Source organism: Denticeps clupeoides, chromosome 13, assembly GCF_900700375.1.
Source record: "Denticeps clupeoides chromosome 13, fDenClu1.1, whole genome shotgun sequence".
Lineage (NCBI taxonomy): Eukaryota > Metazoa > Chordata > Actinopteri > Clupeiformes > Denticipitidae > Denticeps > Denticeps clupeoides.
In genome coordinates, this window is record NC_041719.1 from 4,001,936 (window position 1) to 4,023,289 (window position 21,354).

The following is a 21,354-nucleotide window of genomic DNA, read 5'->3' on the forward strand; positions in this document are numbered from 1 at the left end:
AGCGCCCTCTACTGGCCCGAGCGACGCGGTGGCGCTCGCTTACACGTTAGGCCTTGACCATTTTTTAGTTTTGTTTCCATTTTCGTTCGAATATGAACTTGCACTTAGCAGTCCGAGGCTTTGGACCAGGGGCACAATGCAGACGTGTGCACAGAGGTCACATTCTTTTTTATATGCAACCAATGCATTACACACAGTTAAGTCTGCACCTATTATTGAATGATAATTTACTGCAGTAACAGTAAAGCTTGTTTTAAAAAATGCATTCAATTGTAACCACACTGTATTTAAGATTTACATAACATTCCAAACCAAAAGACTATTTGACTTTTGCCCCCAAGCAGTTAATGATTTAATCAGATGACAGTGAAGTAATGAACAATGGGGCCGAGGCGGCCTTCCTCAGACGGCAGTGGCAGGTCTGACGACATTATGGACGGCTTGTGAGAATGACACCAGAACGGGGTGACGAAGGAATGGCACTGAACGACTCAAGAAAATGTCTCAGCTGTGGAACCTGGATGTACAGACTAAAAGATGGTTTGACATGGTGAGCATATCTCTGTTTAATAGTCGTGTAACTGACTGGTTGGTGCATAATTAATCTGTTTAGCTGAAGACCATTTTGTCTCAAGTTCGTGTGTTTTGTTCAAGGGACCTGTTTAAAGCCCTGGCTCTGGGTCAGTGCATGTCGGCGATGATCTGTGGCACTGCGGTCACATCGCAGTACCTCGCCACCGACTTGCACATGGACACGCCGATGCTGCAGAGCTTCATCAGCTACTCGCTGCTGTGCCTCACCTACACCGCCGCGTTAATCTTCCGCAGAGGTGAGGGAGTCAGCTGCCTGTTCACACAGAGGGTCAGAACGAGTGGATAACCACCGGGATGCTTCTCTTTTAATGTAGGTGATGGCAATATTTTGCAGATTTTAAAGACTAAGTGGTGGAAGTATTTTCTGCTTGGTCTAACGGACGTTGAGGCCAATTATGCAGTTGTGAAAGCATACCAGTACACAACCCTAACAAGCATACAGGTATTGTAATAAATCATTAATACCATTTGACATAGAAATAAATTACATTAATGCTGATGATTAAAAAAAAAGTAAAGACATGTATTCACTCTTATGTAGGAGCAATGTTTTTTGCTTTATGTACATCACATCAAATGATGGTAATAAATCAAAGTGTACAGTAAAATGTATCAGAGCAGAATCAAAGGTGGTAGTAGCCTAGTGGGTAACACACTCGGCTATGAACCAGAAGATCCAGGTTAAAATCCCACTACCATTGTGTCCCTGAGCAAGACACTTAACACTGAGTGTCTCCAGGGGGGGACTGTCCCTGTAACTACTGATTGCAAGGGTGTTTGATAAATGCTGTAAATGTAAATGTAAATGTAAAGGGCATTGTTTCAAATAGACATTCCCTCTAGGCCTCATAGTAGCAGAAGTCAAATTTCTGGCAATGACACTATCTGCATATTTTCTTCTGAAATACTGCCCCATATACGAAGCAGTAAAAATCCACCAGTCTTGCACATCAAACGCTCGAGAAGATGCGATTGTGAACAGGCATGAATACCGTTTCTCCTGTGCAGCTGCTGGACTGCTTCGTGATACCGGCTCTGATGGTTCTGTCCTGGTTCATCCTGAAGACCCGCTACAGACCCACGCACTACGTTGCTGTGTGTGTGTGTTTGGCGGGCGTTGGAGCCATGGTTGGGGCGGACCTGCTCTCCGGCAGGAACCAGGGAAACAGTGAGGAGGAATAATACAACATTTATGCTCAATTATGAGACATTGTTAAAAAAAAAAAAAAAGACAGTAATTTAATTACTGCTTATTTTTCATAGTTAACTGAATTCTGGCTTTTTTGGTAAAAAAAAAAAAAAAAGAAATAATGTTAAGACTATTTCCTGTTGCCCAACTCTGGCCAATAAAGCTGCAGACATTCTTCTGGGAGACGCCCTGGTTCTGGTCAGTGCCACGTTATACGCCATCTCCAACGTGTGCCAGGAGTACACGGTGAAGAACCTGAGTCGGGGGGAGTTCCTGGGCATGCTGGGCCTCTTCGGGACCCTCATCAGCGGAGTTCAGCTGTGAGATACGGTCCCAGAACCGCGCTTGACTTTGCACAGCGACCGTTGATCCCGACGGGCTTTTAAAGTCTCCTCTCGTTTCGCCCTGCAGAGGTGTTCTGGAGCACGCCGTCGTGGCTAATGTTCAGTGGGGCTGGAAACCTGGTGAGCCTTCTTTCTTTTACCCTGCACACGTACACATGAAGCCACGTTTCCCACCTCTACCTTCTGCAGGGGCTGATGCAAATAATTTAGAATTTTTTTTTTTTTTACATTTAACACCATTGTAGTTTAACATTTAAAAAATTATACTTTTAAATAAATGATAACAGTACAAAGTTAAAGCAAATACAGGTCTTTGATTAGAAGACCTTAAAACATATATAAGATTTAATAATATTTATAATAATCACATAATTGTCGTAATAATTCAGTTTAACAACAGTAAATTAAACTGCACATTAGGATCCTGTCACAACAACCTGTACACTGAACGCACATATAAATGTATGGTGAATTATGAATATGTAGGTGAATGTATACATGAAATGTATGTATGGGGAATTATGAACATATAAAGTTAGTGAAAAAATTATTTAAACCCCTGCTTTTCGTAAGTTTGCCCACTAACAAAGAAAGGATCAGTCTCTAGGTTTATCTGAACAGTGAGACAATGACAATAAATAATGCATTTTAAAAAATCTATTTGCATTTTTATGAATTAATTAAGTATTTGATCTGCTATCAGTCAATTGTTTGGTAAAGGGAAAAATGCTAATTAATTATGTTCAGATGTTTAAATAAACCTACCGTTGAAATTATAGCCGGATCATTTCTTTGTTAGTGGACATTTTTTTCCCCGTTATGAACGTAATTGTCCGTCAGCACTGCTCCTGGCTGGGTTTGGTCTCTGCATGTACGGAATGTACAGCTGCATGCCCGTGGTGGTTAAGATGACCAGCGCCACCGCCGCCAACCTGTCGCTGCTCACCGCCGACCTTTTCAGCCTCTTCTTCGGACTCTTCCTCTTCCAGTACTCGGTGAGTGAGAGGATCAGAGGATGCGACACGTGCCTGATTTCTCGAGGCCTGTCATGTTGTTTAAAAAAAAGAGGCTATATGAACTTTCTCAGTTATGGCAGGATGACATGTTCTGGTTGTGTGTCACCTTATCTTATCTTAAGGTGTAATCCTTGTACCATCTAGCTGGTCAAGGTGTCCCACACCCCATGTAAACAACCAGACTGATAAATGCTGTAACTGATCCTAACTGCTTTTCAATTTGAACTCCAGTTCTCAGGACTGTATATTGTGTCCTTGGTCACCATCCTCGTGGGGTTTGTCACATTTAACGCCGTCCCCACGCTGACGCTGCCACCCCCCTCCGTCGTCAGATGCCACCAGGTTTGATGAGGGGAGCATTTCGACCTTCCTCGAAGCTCCAGGAGGATGGGAGAGCAGAAAACCCATGCTCGCACAAGGGGGCGGACACAGAACAGTCCAACACACTGGAACCATGAGCGCTTCTGAAGTTCAGCAGAATAAACAGGTCAAAATGTTTTAGGACTAGTCACTATCACGACAGTAAAAAATAAAAATTCTATATTTTGTTTGGTGTACCACAAAATGACTAACTGGATTCTGGACTTGCTGAAGTAAAGCAATACAAAGCTTTATTTGTTAGTTATTTGTATTTTAAGAGCAGGAACTAACCACCTTCTTGATGCGGTGTAGTTATTTCTGACACCCAGAAGATGAACCTCTGTTCCTTCTGCAACCTCCTTGTACACACAAACATGCAGATAAATCTGAGAAATAAACAATCACAAGCCTTTGAGTTTGGGGACCATCATCGTCCTGCGAAGCACAAACATACAGTTTGCTGTACACACCTGCAGAATGCCACACTTTGCACAGCGATATGAGATCAGAGAACAGACGACACGGTGCATTCAAATGTAATAAGATTTATTAAGGTATCTTCCGCATTTGTTCGGTTTTCTGTTATAATTTTAAACATAATGGACAGTTAAATCTAATGCAGCCCCAAAATTTACAGGCTATTTACAACTTAAACTTTCTCCATAGGGAAAAAAAAAACACATTATGTATGTTTAATACCAATGTGGAAAGAGGTCTGAATAGTTGTCCCATTGTATACAGTACTGTACATGGTCCAAGGTGGGGGGGGGCAGAAATAAAATAAAACGTTAAAAATATGAACTCAATCGCCTTAAGAAGTCTTCTACACTCGAGACCAGGAGAGTGAAGCAATGAAATAAAATACATGGACTATGTCTATAAAAAAAATGAAGATAAATACACAGACACACACACACACACACACACACACACACAGAGGACAGTTTTAAATGAACTCTGGGTACAGTTTTAAACCGGTCACAGTGCTAGACGTGTAAGTCAAATCTCTTCCACCTGAATGACGAGCGTCACCAGTTGGGTCTCGAGTCAGGCTCGTTCATCACATTGCGGCATTCGAACCGCCAGCTAACACAGACTGCAGTGGCCACACACACACACACTCTGTCTCACACACAGAGTTCCACATGTGAATCCTTCCCCCCCTTTGCAAGCTCAGCAATGCCCTTGAGGACACCTCAGCCAGACCTGCTGCTCCAAAACAAAGCACTGCAATATGCTAAACCTCAACAGGAGACACACACACACACTCACACACACACACACGGGGCTTCTTACACAGTGGCCGAACCACAACTTCCCTCCGCGATCATTTCTGAACGCGCCACCAGCTGCCTGTCTTGGGCGTAGAAGCGGGAGAATTCATGCGTAGGTACAGTGGCGGTTAGACGCTCTACATACATTCAGAGCCCCCGGAGCTGGAGCCTCGTGGTTTTTTTTTTTTTTTTTTTATACCTGGACGAACGTCTCTGCCCCGAGAAGTGCACTGGGTTGGTTTGCAGTAACAAAGTCAGACGGTGGGAGGCCGTCTGTGCAGCATGTACAGGTTCGACAGCGGCGCAGGAAGACCGGCCGGCACGGGGCAGCGCTTCCTCCCTCCCGCCTCTACGATCAGTGCTGGGAAGGGACGGGATTAGGTCCTCGGCGCAGAGAACCTGGACACCCTAAACCCCATGCCATCAAAATCTTCAGGCCCGAGGCAAGCTCAGATACGGACCACCACAACCAATTTAGGTCAACAATCATTAAAGCTGGGACAGAATTTGATGCCTCCTTGTTGTTGCTGACACAGAGGAAGGGGGGGTGGAAAAATCGGATCTGTACAACAGGTTCTGGTGGCCACGTGGTACTGGGAACCAGAGGCGTGTGCTATGGTTACACATTCACCGGGACGAGGTCAGACACACCCACACACACACACACACACACACACACACACAGAGAGAGAAGCACAAAATTACTCTGAATCTTATACTCAACTTAATTCACACAGATAGAGGTTCTTTTTTGTCTTTTATTATATAGATTTATATATAGCTATAGATCTTTTTTTTTTTTTAAAGTCTTTATATTGTTAAAACCTTTGGTCCTTATTTGGAATGTACGGAGTTTTGGTTCTGACGTTGTTCTAATGCAGTCTGTGATCCGGATCGAGGGTTTAGCACCCGTACACCAGGCACGTGGCTCTCGGTCAAGTTCGTCCCTCCAGCCCCTAGGCCAGCTTGAGCGTGCTGACTGGGAAGGAAGGCATGGTCACCATGGTTACGGGGTTCAGGACCGTTTGGCTCACCAGCTGCGGGTGATGGGCCACCACCTGAGCGCCCATGGCGGCCTGTTTAGCCACCACAGTGGCGGTGGCGGCAGCCTGTGGGCCAGGCGAGGTGCCGTTGACCTGCGCGTGGGACAGGGTGTGGGCGATATGGCTGACCACCGTCGGCTGGGCGACGGCCATAGGCTGCGGGTACAAGGCTGGCAGGTGCTGGCCCAGATGTGCCACTGGGTGGACAGTGATGTGACTGATGGTCTGGGGCGCCGCCACCGCCGACGGCGCCAGCTGCACCGGGCTGGTGGTGGAACGGGGCGATGTGGGCGATGTGGTGCTTGGCGCCAGGCTGGATGACGTGGTTGACGGCCTGGATGACGGAGGCGTGCGTGGCCGGCGCGGCATGTGCGATGACGGTAGGCTGAATGCTGGGGGCGGCCACCATGCGGGTTGGGGCAGGAAGCAGGGTCTGAGGTGCCACTACTGGCTGGGCGAGGTGGGCCTGCACCATCGGTGGCTGGGTGGCAGCGGGACTCGGGCTGATGGAGGCCAGGACCGGGGCAGAGACCAGCGGATGGGTGGGGCTTGTGCTGGTTGAGGTGGGCGGGGTTAGGCACAGACATCTTCACATCTGGCTGCGGTGCAGGAGGCACTTTCGGTACATGACCAGGCACCAGCGTCAGGTTCTCGTCCTCGACGTCCTCATCGATGACGTCCTCACCCTCTGCCGTCCCACAACAGAATCAAAAATCAACAACCACTTCACACGTCTACAGCAGGAACTTCACGACACGGTGAACCAGGTGGCATCGGTGTGATGGAAGGCTCTTACCCGAAGCGGTGGAGGTGGACGCCTGGTCGTCCTCCGGCTGGACGGTCTGCCGGAGCACCCGGTCCACCTCCATGACGTCCATCCACTGGCCCAGTTCGTTCTTCAGCTCGGGCGAGCCGCTGCTGCGTGGCGATCTTCTCTCGCGCCAGGCGCTCCATTTCATGCTCAAACTCCTTCTCCTTTCTCTTCAGTGTCTAGGGAGGAGTGGGGACAACGTGACTTAAAGTGAAACACGTGCACAACAAACTCCTCCTGCTGGCACCGGCGGGGCCAGATACCACCACTCATTTAAATTCCAGCCTCTGACAGCACAAACCAACCAGCCCGGCGTCATCGGAGGAGAGTGCGAGGCTGGCGGGACCACAAAGGCTACGGCGGGCCGGCAGAGACCCTCCAACAAGCCCGCGACAAACCGAAAAACACAAAGCGGCCACGTTTAAAGATGTGGAATCGGGGTTTACAGTAACAGGCAGAGGACAAAGCAGAGTGAAACTCAAAAAAAAAAAAGATTGCGTGTGTGGTCTACAGGTCATATCCTCATCATGCTGTGGCAGCAGTACGCTGCGTATTCGGCGACCAGGAACAATCAGGAGAGCAGAACAAGGAAGCGCTCCGCCTCCTCGGTCAGATGCTACTGCTTTTAACCACGTGAGAGGTAAAAAATGTTTCTGGAGTCTAGATTTACCTTGCACTCTGATTGGCTGAAAGGTAGTGGTAGTAGCCTAGTGGGTAACACACACTCGCCTATGAACCAGAAGACCCAGGTTCAAACCCCACTTCCTACCATTGTGTCCCTGAGCAAGACACTTAACCCTAAGTTGCTCCAGGGGGGGACTGTCCCTGCAACTACTGATTGTAAGTCGCTCTGGATAAGGGCGTCTGGTAAATGCTGTAAATGTAAAAGCATATTAAAAATAATAACCAAAAACACATTTAAATGAATCACCTGCAAAAAAAAAAAGAATGAAAACGTCTTGGTAAACCATTAGAGGAAGCCCAAGAACCACCTGTCTAAGCACCAACAGCGTAGACAGTATATAGGGTGATCAGTAGCCTAGTGGGTAACACACTAGGACCCAGGTTCAAATCCCACTTACTACCATTGTGTCCCAGAGCAAGACACTTAACCCTGAGTGTCTCCAGGGGGGGACTGTCCCTGTAACTACTGATTGTAAGTCGCTCTGGCATCTGATAAGGGCGTCTGATAAATGCTGTAAATGTAAATGAAAGAAATCCTATTAAAACTGACCACATGCCTTTAAGAGCGGCAATATTGCATAATTTTACTAAGCAATGTTGGGGTTTATGCAAGTTCTTTAAAACTGCTGGAGGAATTAAATTCTACTTCTGATGAGGCTGAGAGGCATTTAAAATATACACCAGCACCAGTCAGCATGCTGATCACATCTGTTGAAACAGTCAGCATCTGCAGTTGGTTCACAAATGGTGGAAAATATGTAGTTTGAGATACGCTGCAACACTAGTTTGACGTCATCGCTGTCAAAGCTGCTCTTTCAGCCAAAATAAGAAGGAAATAAGAAGAACTAGTGATGAAATGTTGTTTCTGAGCCACATATCACGGTGGCAAGAGGCCACAAGAGGGAGAAACTGAAAGCAGCGTTCAAGGACCACAGCCGACACAACAAGTGACATTCCCTACTGTCACGACTGGACTGTGCCAGAACACAAAAACACACACACACCACACACACACCACACACACACACACCTCATTCTTCATAACTAAGCTCTTCCATGCCCTGATGGAGCTGGAACGTTTGGCTCGCGTTGGCATGAGAAGACACCCAGTCTACAGCGGCACACAAGGAACCTGGTTTCCCGCCATCTTCCTCTCAGTCGGCGAATGTACAGACGCGCATGGCGGGACAAAGTGACAAATGACGTCATGGTCGGCGTCACATGTTGGTTTAGTGACAGCAGAAGAGTAACGAGGTGGCCAATTGAAAGACAAGGTGTTCAGCCGCCGACCCAATCACCAGAATTAAGGGTCCCATCAATACCTGCCACATCCACAGAGGAAGTCGGAGTCAGAGCCTCGCCCCCGCTACCCCTCGGCTGACGGCTTCTTTGTTTCAACAAATGAGATGCTGGAGTGGCCTGCTGTTGTCAAGGCAACAGCTGAAAAGCCGCCGTCGTTTCCTTGCCAACCGAATTCGCGGAGAGCACGTTGCGCGGGGGAAGAGCCGCTGCGGAGACTCAAAAGGCGAGGGGTGTCGGGTACTTTTTCCCGCAGATTCTCCACGCAGTCGAGACATGCCGGGATCGCCGCTTCGCTCCTTACGCGTTCTCTAGGGACTCCGCTCTGCCCTGTCTTCGAGCGTGTTGACGGCTGCCCCGAACATGCACCCCTGTGTGGCACCGGGCCCTCCTCATGAATGGACCACTGTCCCGTCGGAACGCTCAGCGTTTAAGCCCGTCCCGCAACACCAGGTGGAATCAGGCCTCGAACTGCCATTGCTTGGTTAGCATGCTATATTTTTGATGCGTCCGACGCCTAAAATTGCTGCAGCTTGTTCTCATTCATTCGGTTGTTTGAGACCATTTGGAGGGGGCATAGGAAGTGAAAGTGATTGTCATTTGAAACAACAAAACGTGTCCTCTGCATTGAACCCATCACCCTTAGTGAGCAGTGGGCAGCCATGGAAGGCTGTGTGGGGACGGGACCTTCATCAAGGGGGACCTCGGTGGCACCTTGGCGGTTCAAGATTTGAACCCTTCGGTTACGAGTCCACTTCCTTAGGCCCCATACGAACGGAGTAAACCTTGATAATCACACAACTCATCTGGTGGTGCTTCCTGACATGACACTGAATAATATCAATTAGCCTTTGCAACTGAAACTTTGGGTTAGTCTATTATTTATTGCTATTTATTATTTGGAAATTCAGATTTTTATTGAGAGTGACTGAATAATTGTAGGACTGCATGAATAATTTCTTAAATCAAGTGGCACAAGTGGGAGGCATATTTACCTTTAAATTCAGATAACTTTAATATGAAACAAATGACACGTTTTATTCATGAATTGAGGTGCATGGTTCATGTGTATCATCCCAAATAAAAGAACAAACGAAGGTCCATGAATTACATATCAGTGTAAGTGAAATTTCCCAGCACAGAATACACAGATTAACCAAACAATGCAGCAATCTGACAACACAACATTCCTTAAAGATTGGTAGTAGCCTAGTGGGTAACACACTCGACTATAAAGACCCAGGTTCAAATCCCACTTACTACCATTGTGTCCCTGAGCAAGGACTGTCCCTGTAACTACTGATTGTAAGTCGCTCTGGATAAGGGCGTCTGATAAATGCTTAAGGGTTCCTTGACATTAATTTTTTTTACTTGGTCTTAGTGTTCCACTAATACTGTATCTGAATTCTTTTTTCCTAAATTCAGCCATGGTACAGAATTAATGGCATTCACCAACCACAATGTTTGCCGCAGACAGGAAGTAGTGTCTGTGTTTATCCAGAAAAAATTAAATGAACCCACTGGTCTCACATGACTAAACTTAAAAAAAAATATATACATTTGTGCTCATTTTTACGCCCAACCCCTGAGCAACTGCTATGCTTCACATGTATGGCCATGACGGTCTGTTTTAGGGCAGGGGTGGGAAATTCTCTGGGTGGACAAAGCATGAGAAACAGGAGGTAACCTTATGACGTCGCGAGGGGACAAATTCCAGATCAGACCGTCTGAACTGCCGCTCTCTTTACACCTTTCGCTATTCCTAGACACTGCGGCGACATACACAGCCTAGGGGAACTCGTGCTAATTTTACAAAGTGACATTTTCATCATAGACAGACTAGTCAGAGGTCAGATGTGCCATAAAGTACTCCCATTTTCCCCAAGACCCAAACATTGGAGTTTTCCACCCTTTGAACATGCAGTTTAATTTGAATTTTAATGAAGTAGGCTGACTTTTCAGGCGCTCAGTTTTAATTTAAATGCTGTTTTTTTTTGTTGTTGATCGAGACTGCCGGTTTTCTAGCAGATTAATTTTGCTGCACCCTAATCTATCATTAAAAAAAAAATATTCACCATCAAATAAAGCTAAATAAATCAGTAAAGGAATAAGAAAAGGCGCAAGCCCCGAGTTCAGGACCGGGAACCGCTCTGTGGTTCCCCGGGAGACAGGAGGACGAACAGCCGGTCCCGTGCGGCTTCCGATCATCTATTTGTTGGCTGCTCCCGCCGAGCACGATTCCACCCCCTCCGATCCCTCCTCCCAGGGACTGCGCCTGACTCTTTAGCCCCACCCCTGCGCGTATGTGCGTGCGTTTGTGTGTGTGTAAGTGGAGCAGCTGTGCACGCGAGAGCGCGCCCGTCCAGACAGTGGAACAGCCTGTCTGATTAGCCGCGGCGTGTGGAGAGTAAACACGGCGGCGAGGCGGCGTCGCATGCAACGCGAGTGGCGGGCACATGTCCCGCGCCGAGGCGGCGGGGAGGGGCTGCTCCGGCAGGCAGCCGACTCGCTCCGGCCACGTTTACGCCACGCTCCCGCTTATCTCGCCAAGGGAGACCCGCACGCCACGCTGCCGAGGCCTCGCCGGACGCATGCTATGCTGGGCACAGATCATCCATCTGACCTTTCACCCCACAAATAAAATCATCTATTACGTCAGTTCTCGGGAGGACAAGGAATTTCTAAGGAATAATTGTGTCCCTTTTTTTTTTTTTTTTTTTTTTAATGAGACCTTCACTGTTTTGACACCATAATAAAAAAAACAGGCCATTATGAGCAGCCATTCCCTCTCGGATGGAGGAGAAATGATTGTCTGGGTCAGGAGAAAATTGGCCATTTTCAACCCAAACACAATCACGGGCCCTTACAGAGCACTCAGCCCCAGACCCATGACGGAAGGAGCGATGAGGGTGGAGCCGCGGCGAATTACGGTGGGCAGCAACGGGGTCTGCTCGGGCCTTTGTGCTCTGCGCATTATCGCAGGCCCAGATCTTCTACCTGGTCGACAGCCGCCATCGCGCGACGCCCTTCCCCTCCCAGACTACATCGAGAGAAGCGGGAGGGTTTGGGAGAGAAATTCAGCGCAGACAAGAGGCATCTGATCTGCAAAAACGGGTCGCCAATAAAGTCAAATGTTGATAAAAGGAAGTGTGACACGAGTGACACGACTGGAGTCGAGTTGACCGAGTGACCCACTTCACCCCAGAGATGACGAACACCGCGTGAGCGCGCGGCAGCAACGCCATAAAGCCACACATGAGAGCCACAAGCGTTTCTTTTGTTGACAGAAGGCCATTATATATAAAACACAGTCAATTCCATTTGACTTCAGCCGTGGAAATGTCACTGAGCGTACGCAAAAAGAAAAGTAAAAAAACATCTGAGACTGTCAGTACAACGATGTTAAAAAGGCACTTGTATGGTGCTCGCCAAGTTTTATTGTATTTATTGAAAATGTATTTATTTCATATGTTTGGCTAAAATAATTGACTTTTTTGGTGATTTAATTGCGTGGATCAGACGTCAGAAGCAACATAAAATGAAAAAACGTGCCCCTCAGACCGCAATCACGTTGTTCTGAAAGTACCGCAGGCTACACCCCTTAATTAAACGTTCCTTTTTCAGCGCTCCATATTGTTGCCCGATTGTGTGCCAAGAATTTCCTCTCGGCACAGTGTGACACTAGACAGCAGTGCAGCAGTGAGAAACGTGAGCCCAGCCCAGATTCTCCACTCAGTGAGAAGCAGTTCAGTGGGACAGAGTGTGTGTGTGTGTGTGTGTGTGCGAGAGCGAGCGAGAGAGAGAGAGAGAGAGAGACGGAGCCCGGCTCGAGCGGGGACTTGCACGGGGGGGTGACGTCACGCGGCTCAGGCTAGCCATGTGCTCCCGGCTCATGCGGCAGAGTGCGTCTCCGGCGAGGGCGGGGGGGAGCGAGAGGGGGCGGAGCCTGAGAGCTTTACTGGAGAGCCACGCCGACCGCGTTTTAAACAGGTGGAACTAAGGCATATCTACCCATCTTCGAACGCATGAAACTACCCCAAAACACACTGTTTTTCAGAATATGTAATATTAATTAAATGTTATAATGACCGGTAAACTGAAATATTTCCCATTTTACGTTGATGATTGTTGCAGAAATACAGTATTGCAAATCATTAGACTACTATTACGATCCATCAATACGGAAGTGTCCAGAATGTAATTACAGATATATTTGTGTGAACGGTGATACCCTGAGCGCCAGACTCTCCCCGGACACGTCAGTAATCCACCGGAGAGGGGAATGTGTGGCGTGCCGACCATCACAGATGGCCCCGGGCAGTAAGAGTGGAGACGGGCAAGAAGATGAATCAAACGAAAAGTAATCCTCGGGACCAATCCTCTTATTCAAAACTCCCGTCAGCCTTTCCGAGAGTCCGGGCAAGGGAGGAGAAGGAGAAGGAGAGAGGGAGCGTGGAGGGGCGGAGCGTGCAGACGCTCATGCGTGCCTCCGCTGCCCATGGCGGCTCCGTGGGGACAGCCTGTTCCCTCCCTCCCTCCCGCACCGGCGACAACAAAAGCACAATTAGCGGCACCGGCATGACCCAAGAGGCAATGCGCTAATCTGATCTGTTACCACGGCGATACACGCGCTCCACTCCGCTTTATTACGTCTCCTGATCGGTTTCACCGAGACCCCCCCCCCACTTCATATTCCCGGCACAGACCTCTGTTTGCATTAAACACATTTATGGCATTTATCAGACGCCCTTGTCCAGAGCGCCTTAAAATTAGGTACGGGGACAGTCCCCATGGAGACACTCAGGGTTAAGTGTCTTGCTCAGGGACTCAATGGCAGTAAGTGGGGTTTAGGTGAGCGTGTTACCCACAAGGCTACTTCCACCTAACTATTCCTTCTACATTCTCCATATTCATATTAAAACCTCAGACTCAATCGTTCAACAGACTCTCGAGCTCGGAAGGAACCGGCAGCTTGTTCGTTCCACCGTGTGCTTTAAATACACGATAAGCCACGGTGAGCTGCTGGACAGAGAGGGCGGGAGAGCGGGGAGCACGGCGTGCGAAGAACCCGGCCGTACAAGCGACCCGCTGCATCAAATGAGCTCTCTGGAAGCGCCACTTCCTGTTCGTTCCCCCACAACTCCAACAAGAGCTTCAGCCGCAGCGGCAGACGAGGAGGTCGGCACACCTCCAACCACCGGCCTCACTGTACTTCCTCTGTACCGCGCAACCCCAAACCGCGTGGTCTTCACCCTCTCGAACATCAGATAAAGACACAAGAGAAATGAGGTCGCCACGTCCTGTCCACAAATGATCTTGTTCTTTTCTCCAAGATGCTTTCAAGTGCCCCGAAGCTAACCAAACAGTTTTTTTATCAACTCGCCAAGTACCAATACACAGAAGCTATTCACACCTTCTTACCTGGATGTAGCGCAGGGCACTCCGCAACACACTCAGGTTGGAGGTCTTCTTCTCGTCCACGCTGGGAATGTTCTTCTTCAGTGTCTCAAAGCACTCCTTCAGGTGGGCCCGTCTGTAGGGGCGAAGAGGAGGAACAAGATCATGTCCATGCAACTCGACCAAAACGTTGGACAATGTCGGTGTGGTTCTGCCATGTAACGCTTGTAAAACGGCATGTCTCAATGCTACATTCAAGAGCTATGAGAAATGCCGTAATTTTGAGTTCTGAGCACATGAACAGGGGGGTAAAGAGTTTTAGAAGAGGGTAACTCTGAAACAAGGGCCCTGAAGGCCAAAAGAAATGAGCCAAACGATTTTTATTATGTGTTCTGCGTGCTGTGATTGGGTTCTCCCAACACTGCTTTTTTTTTCCAGGCCGGCCATAAAAAAAAAAAATTAAAATACTATTTCTGAATTTGCATAAATTTCCCAATTAAGCACATTACGTAATTTCTAAACCGAGAAGTCAGAACTTGGGACAAGTACTTCATCACTGCGTCAGCAAACTAGCTTGCTAGTGCTACTGCTAATGCTAGCATCGACAATCCAACAGAACGCGCTGCACTAATGTTTAATTTTATCCAGTTCGCCTCAGTTTAATTTGCTCCGGCAGTGAGTTCAACGCCGAACTTCACTTTTGCCAGACGCTTGGCCGGGCAGGTGAACGTGTGATATGGCAGCGCTGTTGAACACTGCTAATATTCCCGCCTGCCTCCAATCCTCCTTCGTACCGTGAAGCGTTACAGCTGTATTACACACCGCAAGCAAACCTGACCAACATTCCAGCGGGTTGCTTAATTTCATGAGGCTGACCAGCACTGGATGGCACAGAAAATGATGAAAATGGTGGGGTGCTAGTAGCCTAGTGGGTAACACAATCGCCTGTAAGCCACCCCGCCTGACTACCATCGTGTCCCTGAGCAAGACACTTAACCCTGAGTGTCTCCAGGGGGGGACTGACCCTGTAACTACTGATTGTAAGTCGCTCTGGATAAGGGCATGTGGTAAATGCTGTAAATGTAAAAAATGTCTGTCTTTACAAACTGAATTTACCAAATTATGATTTCCTGGTTTTGTTGCATTAGTAAATTTACGAGATCAGGCTGCAGTGGGTTGGGGTGGCCTGTGATTCCGTCTTCTGGAACTGCAGAGAATTGAAACGCCATTTCACTCTAGGTTCCCGTATTGTTACAAGCACACTTCCTGGCCAGACCCTAAAAGTTTTAGCTGCATCGAACCAGCAGCTAAAAATGATCAGATTTTCAGAAAGATCTCGTGCACACGCAATTTCCGTTCAGACGTTGCTCAGAAAATCTGCTCAAATAGCTCATGTTATCGTAGACTGTGCATTATGGTGCAGATAGAGCACCTCTACCTAAAAACTGGGGTCTTTCTCCCATTCATTTCTGTAAGTCTGATGGCGATGTTGCGCATGCTTACTCCTCACGTCTTCCATTGTTAGCGCTGCATTATGGAATCTGTAGTTTGTGTGTTATCAGCGCTTCATATCGCCAGGCCATTGTAATAAATTTATATTAAATGACACCAATGCTTTAGATCTGGCATTGAATTGGCAGTGAGCAGAGACAACTGCTCATTAACAAGGCACGCATGTCTGCACAGAGAGATGAAACAGAGATCTTTACCTGGTCACGCAAGGGAAATAAAATTATCGTACATTATGAAACTTTTGGAAATACTGACCGTATATCGCAAAGAGGGTAAAATTATGGTACAAATACGATAATTATCGTTACGTCTGGCCATGCTGCTTGCTGTGCTTTTGACACTGTCTTTATAAGCGAGCACTTTTCCCGCAGCATCACATCATCTGCAGCAACGTCTCTCCAGCAACATAACGTCATTACCCAATTGACAGGTTTCCTTCCGAAAGCAATAACCTGTAATTGTTCATCAGTTGAAAGGGGGATTATGTGCCCGCTCTATGATTCAATGTGTTCTATAAAAAATTTTAAAAAAAGCTTTACTGCACAAATCTGCTTTCACAGCGGAGGGGCCGTTTCACCCACCTGTTTTTTTCCAGCTTGTTGTGGACCTCTCTTGTCCCCGCCCTGCAAATACACAACAGAAACGCGTGACTTTTATTTGTTCCCCGGGAAAAAAAAAAATGGCCTAAGCCGGCCAAACCTGCTCTGCCAACCAGGCTTCGGTAAGCGATCAGTGAGCTCACCCTCCTGGCCTTTTCTTCCCATCTCCATGCCGACCATCATCGGGGGAACTCCCCCTGGGGAAGGGAGAGGGCTGAATTGGTGGGGGCGTGGGCTGAGGCTGCAGGGGATGCTGGGACGTTGTGACTATGGTCCCAGAGTACGGCTGCACCAGGTGCAGGTGCTGATGCTTGATGCTGGCTGGGTGGGACAGGGAGGCGGGTTCAGCCTCTGGAGGTTGAGGGGAGATGAGGAGGTGCTGGGGCTTTGCTGGCTGATCTGAGGGGGAGTGCACCTCCTTCGGGGGGGAACCCAGACGAAGTGGAGCCGGAGGGGTGATTGCTGCTGCTGCAGGTAGGGAGGAATGGTTGGAAGGCACCACCGGGATTGGTATGACCGTGATGGGCACTGTGGGAGGGGGAGGCTGGGGCGGGGCAGGAGCAAGTCGGCGCTCGATGAACAGGTCCTCAACCCAAGCTGTATGATGGTCTAGGGCTGCTGCCTCTGCTCTTCTCTTCTCTGCCTCTCTTTCAAGATGTTCCTTCACCTCATTCTCCTCTGCAGATCGGAAGAAAACAGAACAAATCCAGCATTCAGACTTATACCAGACTTACACTACTCGAGAATACTACTACTCGAGAGTATAAAAATGACTGTCATGGGGAAAAAGGTCGTTTCTTTTCATAATTTCATTATAACAATCTATTTATATACTGTAATATATATACACAGGTAAACTGAATTTTTTTCTGTTTTATGTTGATGATTGTGGCTGAAATCCAGCATTGCGAATTATTCGAACACTACTACAATCGATCAATACAGAAGTCTCCAAATTCTGAAAGGTACATTCATTTAGAATGTGGATATGGTTGCTATAAACACACACAAAAAAAACCTAAATTTCAATGCGTCCTCCACCTAATTAAAAGCACACAAAAGTGTACACACAATAAAAAAAAAAGCCTGAGCTTGCACGCTTCAGCATGTACACGGCACACAGGTGTTGAGCCTGGATGGAAATATGACACTGGTCACCCCCCCTCGCTTAGACTCCTCCACCCACAAGCGTAAACATTGCCCCCCCCCACCACCAAAAATCGGGGAAAAAAAAAAAAAAAAAAAGTACATGAATAATGAAGCGTCCATCATATTGAGACCAGCTGGAAGAATTGGTGCTGCTGGGAGTCCAAGTGGCACCCAATCTGGCAGAAGCTGGCACTCAAGACACCCTTCAAGTTGACTTTTCACCGCAATAATCATAGACGGGCTGGGGAAACCACAACCGTTTCCTTTATACCGCGTTGTGCTGTCAGTATTCGTTCCACTGAGCAACCGTGCCGAGTTCCCTAATTCCCACCCTAAGCTCCTTTTTTCACCACTTACGCAGATAACTTTTCAGAGAGAAAGAAGCTTTCCGAACGACAAAAGGCAACAAAAGTGCCAATTCTTATTAAATAAGTTATTAAATTGATGGTCTCTGCCTATTGTGATAAACAAGCACACAACAAAATGTGTCCTCTGCATTTAACCATCACCCTATGTGAGCAGTGGGCAGCCATGACAGGCGCCTGGGGAGCAGCGTGTGGGGACGGGACATCGGTGGAACCTTGACTATTTTGGATTTGAACCAAAAGTCTGTGTCCTTACCCAGTAGGCCAGCTTGGCTCGACTCAACTCAACCACACCTCTCACCTCCCAAACCGACCATCGCAACGCTCACCAATGTCGACTGCATTGTTACTGTTATAATGGTCCAAAGCCACTACAAAATTATGCCTAGTGCGTAAAACACTCACCTACGAACCAGAAGACACAGGTTCAAATCCCACTTATAACAAATGCCGTAAACAAACATTTCTGCTTGCATTATAGTTTGCTTGCTTTCTTTCTTTTACTAGCCTTATTCTTCTTTTAGTCATTTTTATGACTATGCATTTCGCTGCATGTTGTAACTATGCACGTGACAAATAAATTCCTGAATCTGTTGACACCATCGTTCCTACCGAGAACTCTTTTAATGCCCCGTGTACAGAAAGTCTCGCTGATAAAAGTGCTGACTGTTTTAAAAAGAAAAAAAAAAAAGGAATTTGCACCGAGGCTTGCGTGCGTATGAAAAGGACGCGGCTGCAGGGCGTGGCCTTTTTTTCACGTCGACGTCGGCTGCGTTAAAAACGGCGCGCTCCGCGCGGTTTACGTAACACGTTCTGGGGGGGGCGTCGTGCCCCAGATTCCGTCTGCGCCGACCCGCACCAATGAGCTTAGCGGGGGTGAGGAAAGAGAAAAAAAACGTCCCAGTGAGTAGGAGTGCCGGCGGTGCACATGGCGAAAGGGGAGGGGCCTCGGCCACGTGGTCATCGCCGGGGAGGCGGGGCCAAAGGGGACACGTCACCGACAGCCGAGCGAAGAAGAAGAAAAAAAAAAAAAAGCACGTAGCCACAAAACGCGCGCCAGGACGGACTGCGGCGACAGGTCAATGTCGCGACGGTCGTCTGACTCGACGTATTAATGTACGACATTAAAAAAAGGAAAAAGAGTAATTTCGCGCCAGAGCGGGAAACGAACGTGACGCGAAACGAGTGCGTCACGGTATTATTGCAAAAAAAAAAAAACGCCGCCGGCGCTGGTGCGTGGCCGCCGCCCTGCAGACGTGCCCTTTACGGTTCTGGTTTGAGTGCGTGTTGTTTGGGAAGTTTTTACTCCAACAACGGGGACCGGAGGCTGCCGTGCGGCGCAACCGTGACCCGACTGGCGTGGGTGGGAAAATAACTACAAAAGAAGCTCCTTTCATTAGATATGAAGACGTCCCGGCGCGAATCGCGTTCTCGTCGCAAAATGTCTTTAAATTAATCAAAAGCGACCTTTCTTTTTTATTGAGCATTAGATGGGTCCATGAGGATACAGCTCACAAATAACTTTTACATGTAATAACTGCTGCAGCGATCACTTTATGAGGCGGGCTGCGTTTTTTGTCGCGTATTCAGTGCAGTATTCAGCCCCTCGCGGCGCTTTCGTTTCAGCACCCCTGTCCCCTCCTTACCACGTGTTTTCTGTTGTTGCTGGGCTTGCAATTCCAAGAACCTGGCTGCCTCTAACAGTGTCTCGATGCTCATGTCTTGTGCGTAAAAAAAAGTATAGTTCCCCAGAAAGAAAAATAAAAATATATATATGTATAAAAAAAAATAAGTCTTGAAATTTTTCGCGCAATGAAATAAAAAATAAAAAGGGAGAGAGAGAGAGAGAGAGAGAGAGCCGCGATCGGATCCCCCCCCTCGTACGAACTCTTCCACTCACGTAGAGGAGTTGCAACAAGATGGCGAAGCGAGTGGCCAGAAAACACGTCGGGGCACGCGCTGGACCGCCCACTCCGCCAGGCCCCGCCCACAACACCCGGCCCCGCCTACAACGCGCCGTCCGCACAGAGCCCGGAGACGGATTCCGCACCAAAAACGGACTGAAAGGATAAAGAGCGAGGAACGCGGGCGTCATTTTGAACTAGTACGTCGTTTTAAAAACACTGATTAAACGTGTATACGACGTTTGTAAATTCAGTGAAATGTGCCTCTGGACGGGACACCGGACGCGTGGCGCGTTTTACGGACGGCCCTCATTAACATACCGCAGCCGCGCAGCCAATCAGCGCGGAGAACAACAGGCATGGCGTCCGTACACATGGACCCTGCGTAAACCCGCCCACCCGTCAGTCAGGCGTTTCCGTGGCCGCGCTGACGCGACGCTTCCACGTGCTCCGTCGAGCTGACGCTGACCGACACGCGTCGGCTAGAATGTACCGCCGCTGGCCGTTTCCCCCGACGCGAGTAGCCAATGGGCGGGTTCCAACACCGCGATCAAGGCGGGGCTTTTCTTTTTTTTTTTTAAGGGGGGGGTGAGCGGGGCTCGGCGGGGAGTGAAGTTTCCAGCGGTATGGACGCGCTCTGCTGCTGTCATTCTGCTTAAAATAATGGTAGATTCGGAGATTAAACAACACACATAAATAACACAGTTGAAATACCATTTGCTTAAAAAATAAAAAAAAAAGGATTATGTGACCCCTGGTCGGTCGACAGTGCGGCTCAATTCACAACTGAATATGAACGTCTGAGGCCTTATTTTAAATGCACCGCTTTAGATCTGTGGAATAACCTGAGGCCTCAATTAATCAGAAGTTCACGCAGCCCGTACGGTTCCGACTAACCAGTGACGCATGGTGTTACTGTTTTAATAGGCGGATCATGTGACTGTCTCCATGGAAACATCTGGACCTGGTGTTAGACAGCACCATGGGAAGCCAGACAGGAGGAGGAAGAGGAAGAAAGGGACGTGCACGTTACCACCCAGCAACCACCTCGTCAAAGCAGGGAGCAGCACTGTCCATGGTTACCATAAATCTGTACACATATATATGTTTTATTCTAGAAAATGAAAATATTGTATATATTGATATTTGTATTTTATCATTTCTTAATGTTCAGCAGATAGGAACACAAGTGGCTTGTTATCATTCACACATGGATGTGCATATTACATCCTCAATTTGGTCCAACAGTCCAACTGGTGTCTTCATGATGGCTGGAGGCACATGAACAGGAACCCACTACAGTTTTGTTAATAAATGCTCTAAACCTTAGTGGTTTCATCAGGTAAATGAGGTTTTCATGACACCAGTTGCAATGAAATACCGAAGCTCTCCTCGTTTCAAAAGCGAAGGGTGGCGGCATAATAAAGTGCCGAGCAGACAACTGCGTAACAAGACAGACCGGTGCGACTGCGTACCACCTCACCTCATGGTACAACCACGGTTTCGAAACAGCAAGCACAAGACAGTTCTAGGTGCTGCATCACAAGGTTCCCACAAGCGCAGGAAACGTCAGCAATCCTGGTTTAAACCCTGAAGCAGGCCTGAGACGCTGCAGAAGAGGAAGTGGACTTCTGGCCTTTCAGGCAGCGTCACATGACAGTCGGCTGAGTGTGTGTGTGTGTGTGTGTGTGTGTGTGTGTAGTAATCAACAAGTCTCTAGCTGGGGTGCCTTTCCTGTTTTTTTTTACGAAAAGGCTTTTCAGACACGGAGGACATTAGTTTCCGGGCCAGATACCAGCACCGTTCTGGGCACA

The 21,354-nt window shown here is 48.0% G+C and overlaps 2 protein-coding genes across 2 annotated transcripts; one reads left to right on the forward strand and one right to left on the reverse strand.

Moving 5' to 3' along the window:
- Nucleotides 1-93: 93 nt before the first annotated feature.
- On the forward strand, nucleotides 94-3,491 carry LOC114802183 (solute carrier family 35 member F2-like). Its single transcript, XM_029000887.1, has 9 exons — nucleotides 94-196; nucleotides 345-550; nucleotides 655-830; nucleotides 909-1,036; nucleotides 1,603-1,762; nucleotides 1,947-2,103; nucleotides 2,195-2,247; nucleotides 2,968-3,122; nucleotides 3,375-3,491. The coding sequence occupies exons 2-9, from the start codon at nucleotides 450-452 to the stop codon at nucleotides 3,489-3,491; spliced, it is 1,047 nt and encodes a 348-aa protein (XP_028856720.1). The 5' UTR covers nucleotides 94-196; nucleotides 345-449.
- A 1,847-nt stretch (nucleotides 3,492-5,338) lies between these two features.
- On the reverse strand, nucleotides 5,339-19,555 carry LOC114802639 (max-binding protein MNT-like). The gene is given in 9 exon segments (XM_029001744.1): nucleotides 5,339-6,096; nucleotides 6,098-6,394; nucleotides 6,396-6,508; nucleotides 6,617-6,725; nucleotides 6,727-6,810; nucleotides 14,036-14,147; nucleotides 16,105-16,146; nucleotides 16,266-16,800; nucleotides 19,283-19,555. Coding segments are annotated over 9 exon segments (1,728 nt in total). The 5' UTR covers nucleotides 19,356-19,555; the 3' UTR covers nucleotides 5,339-5,733.
- Between the last annotated feature and the right edge of the window lie 1,799 nt (nucleotides 19,556-21,354).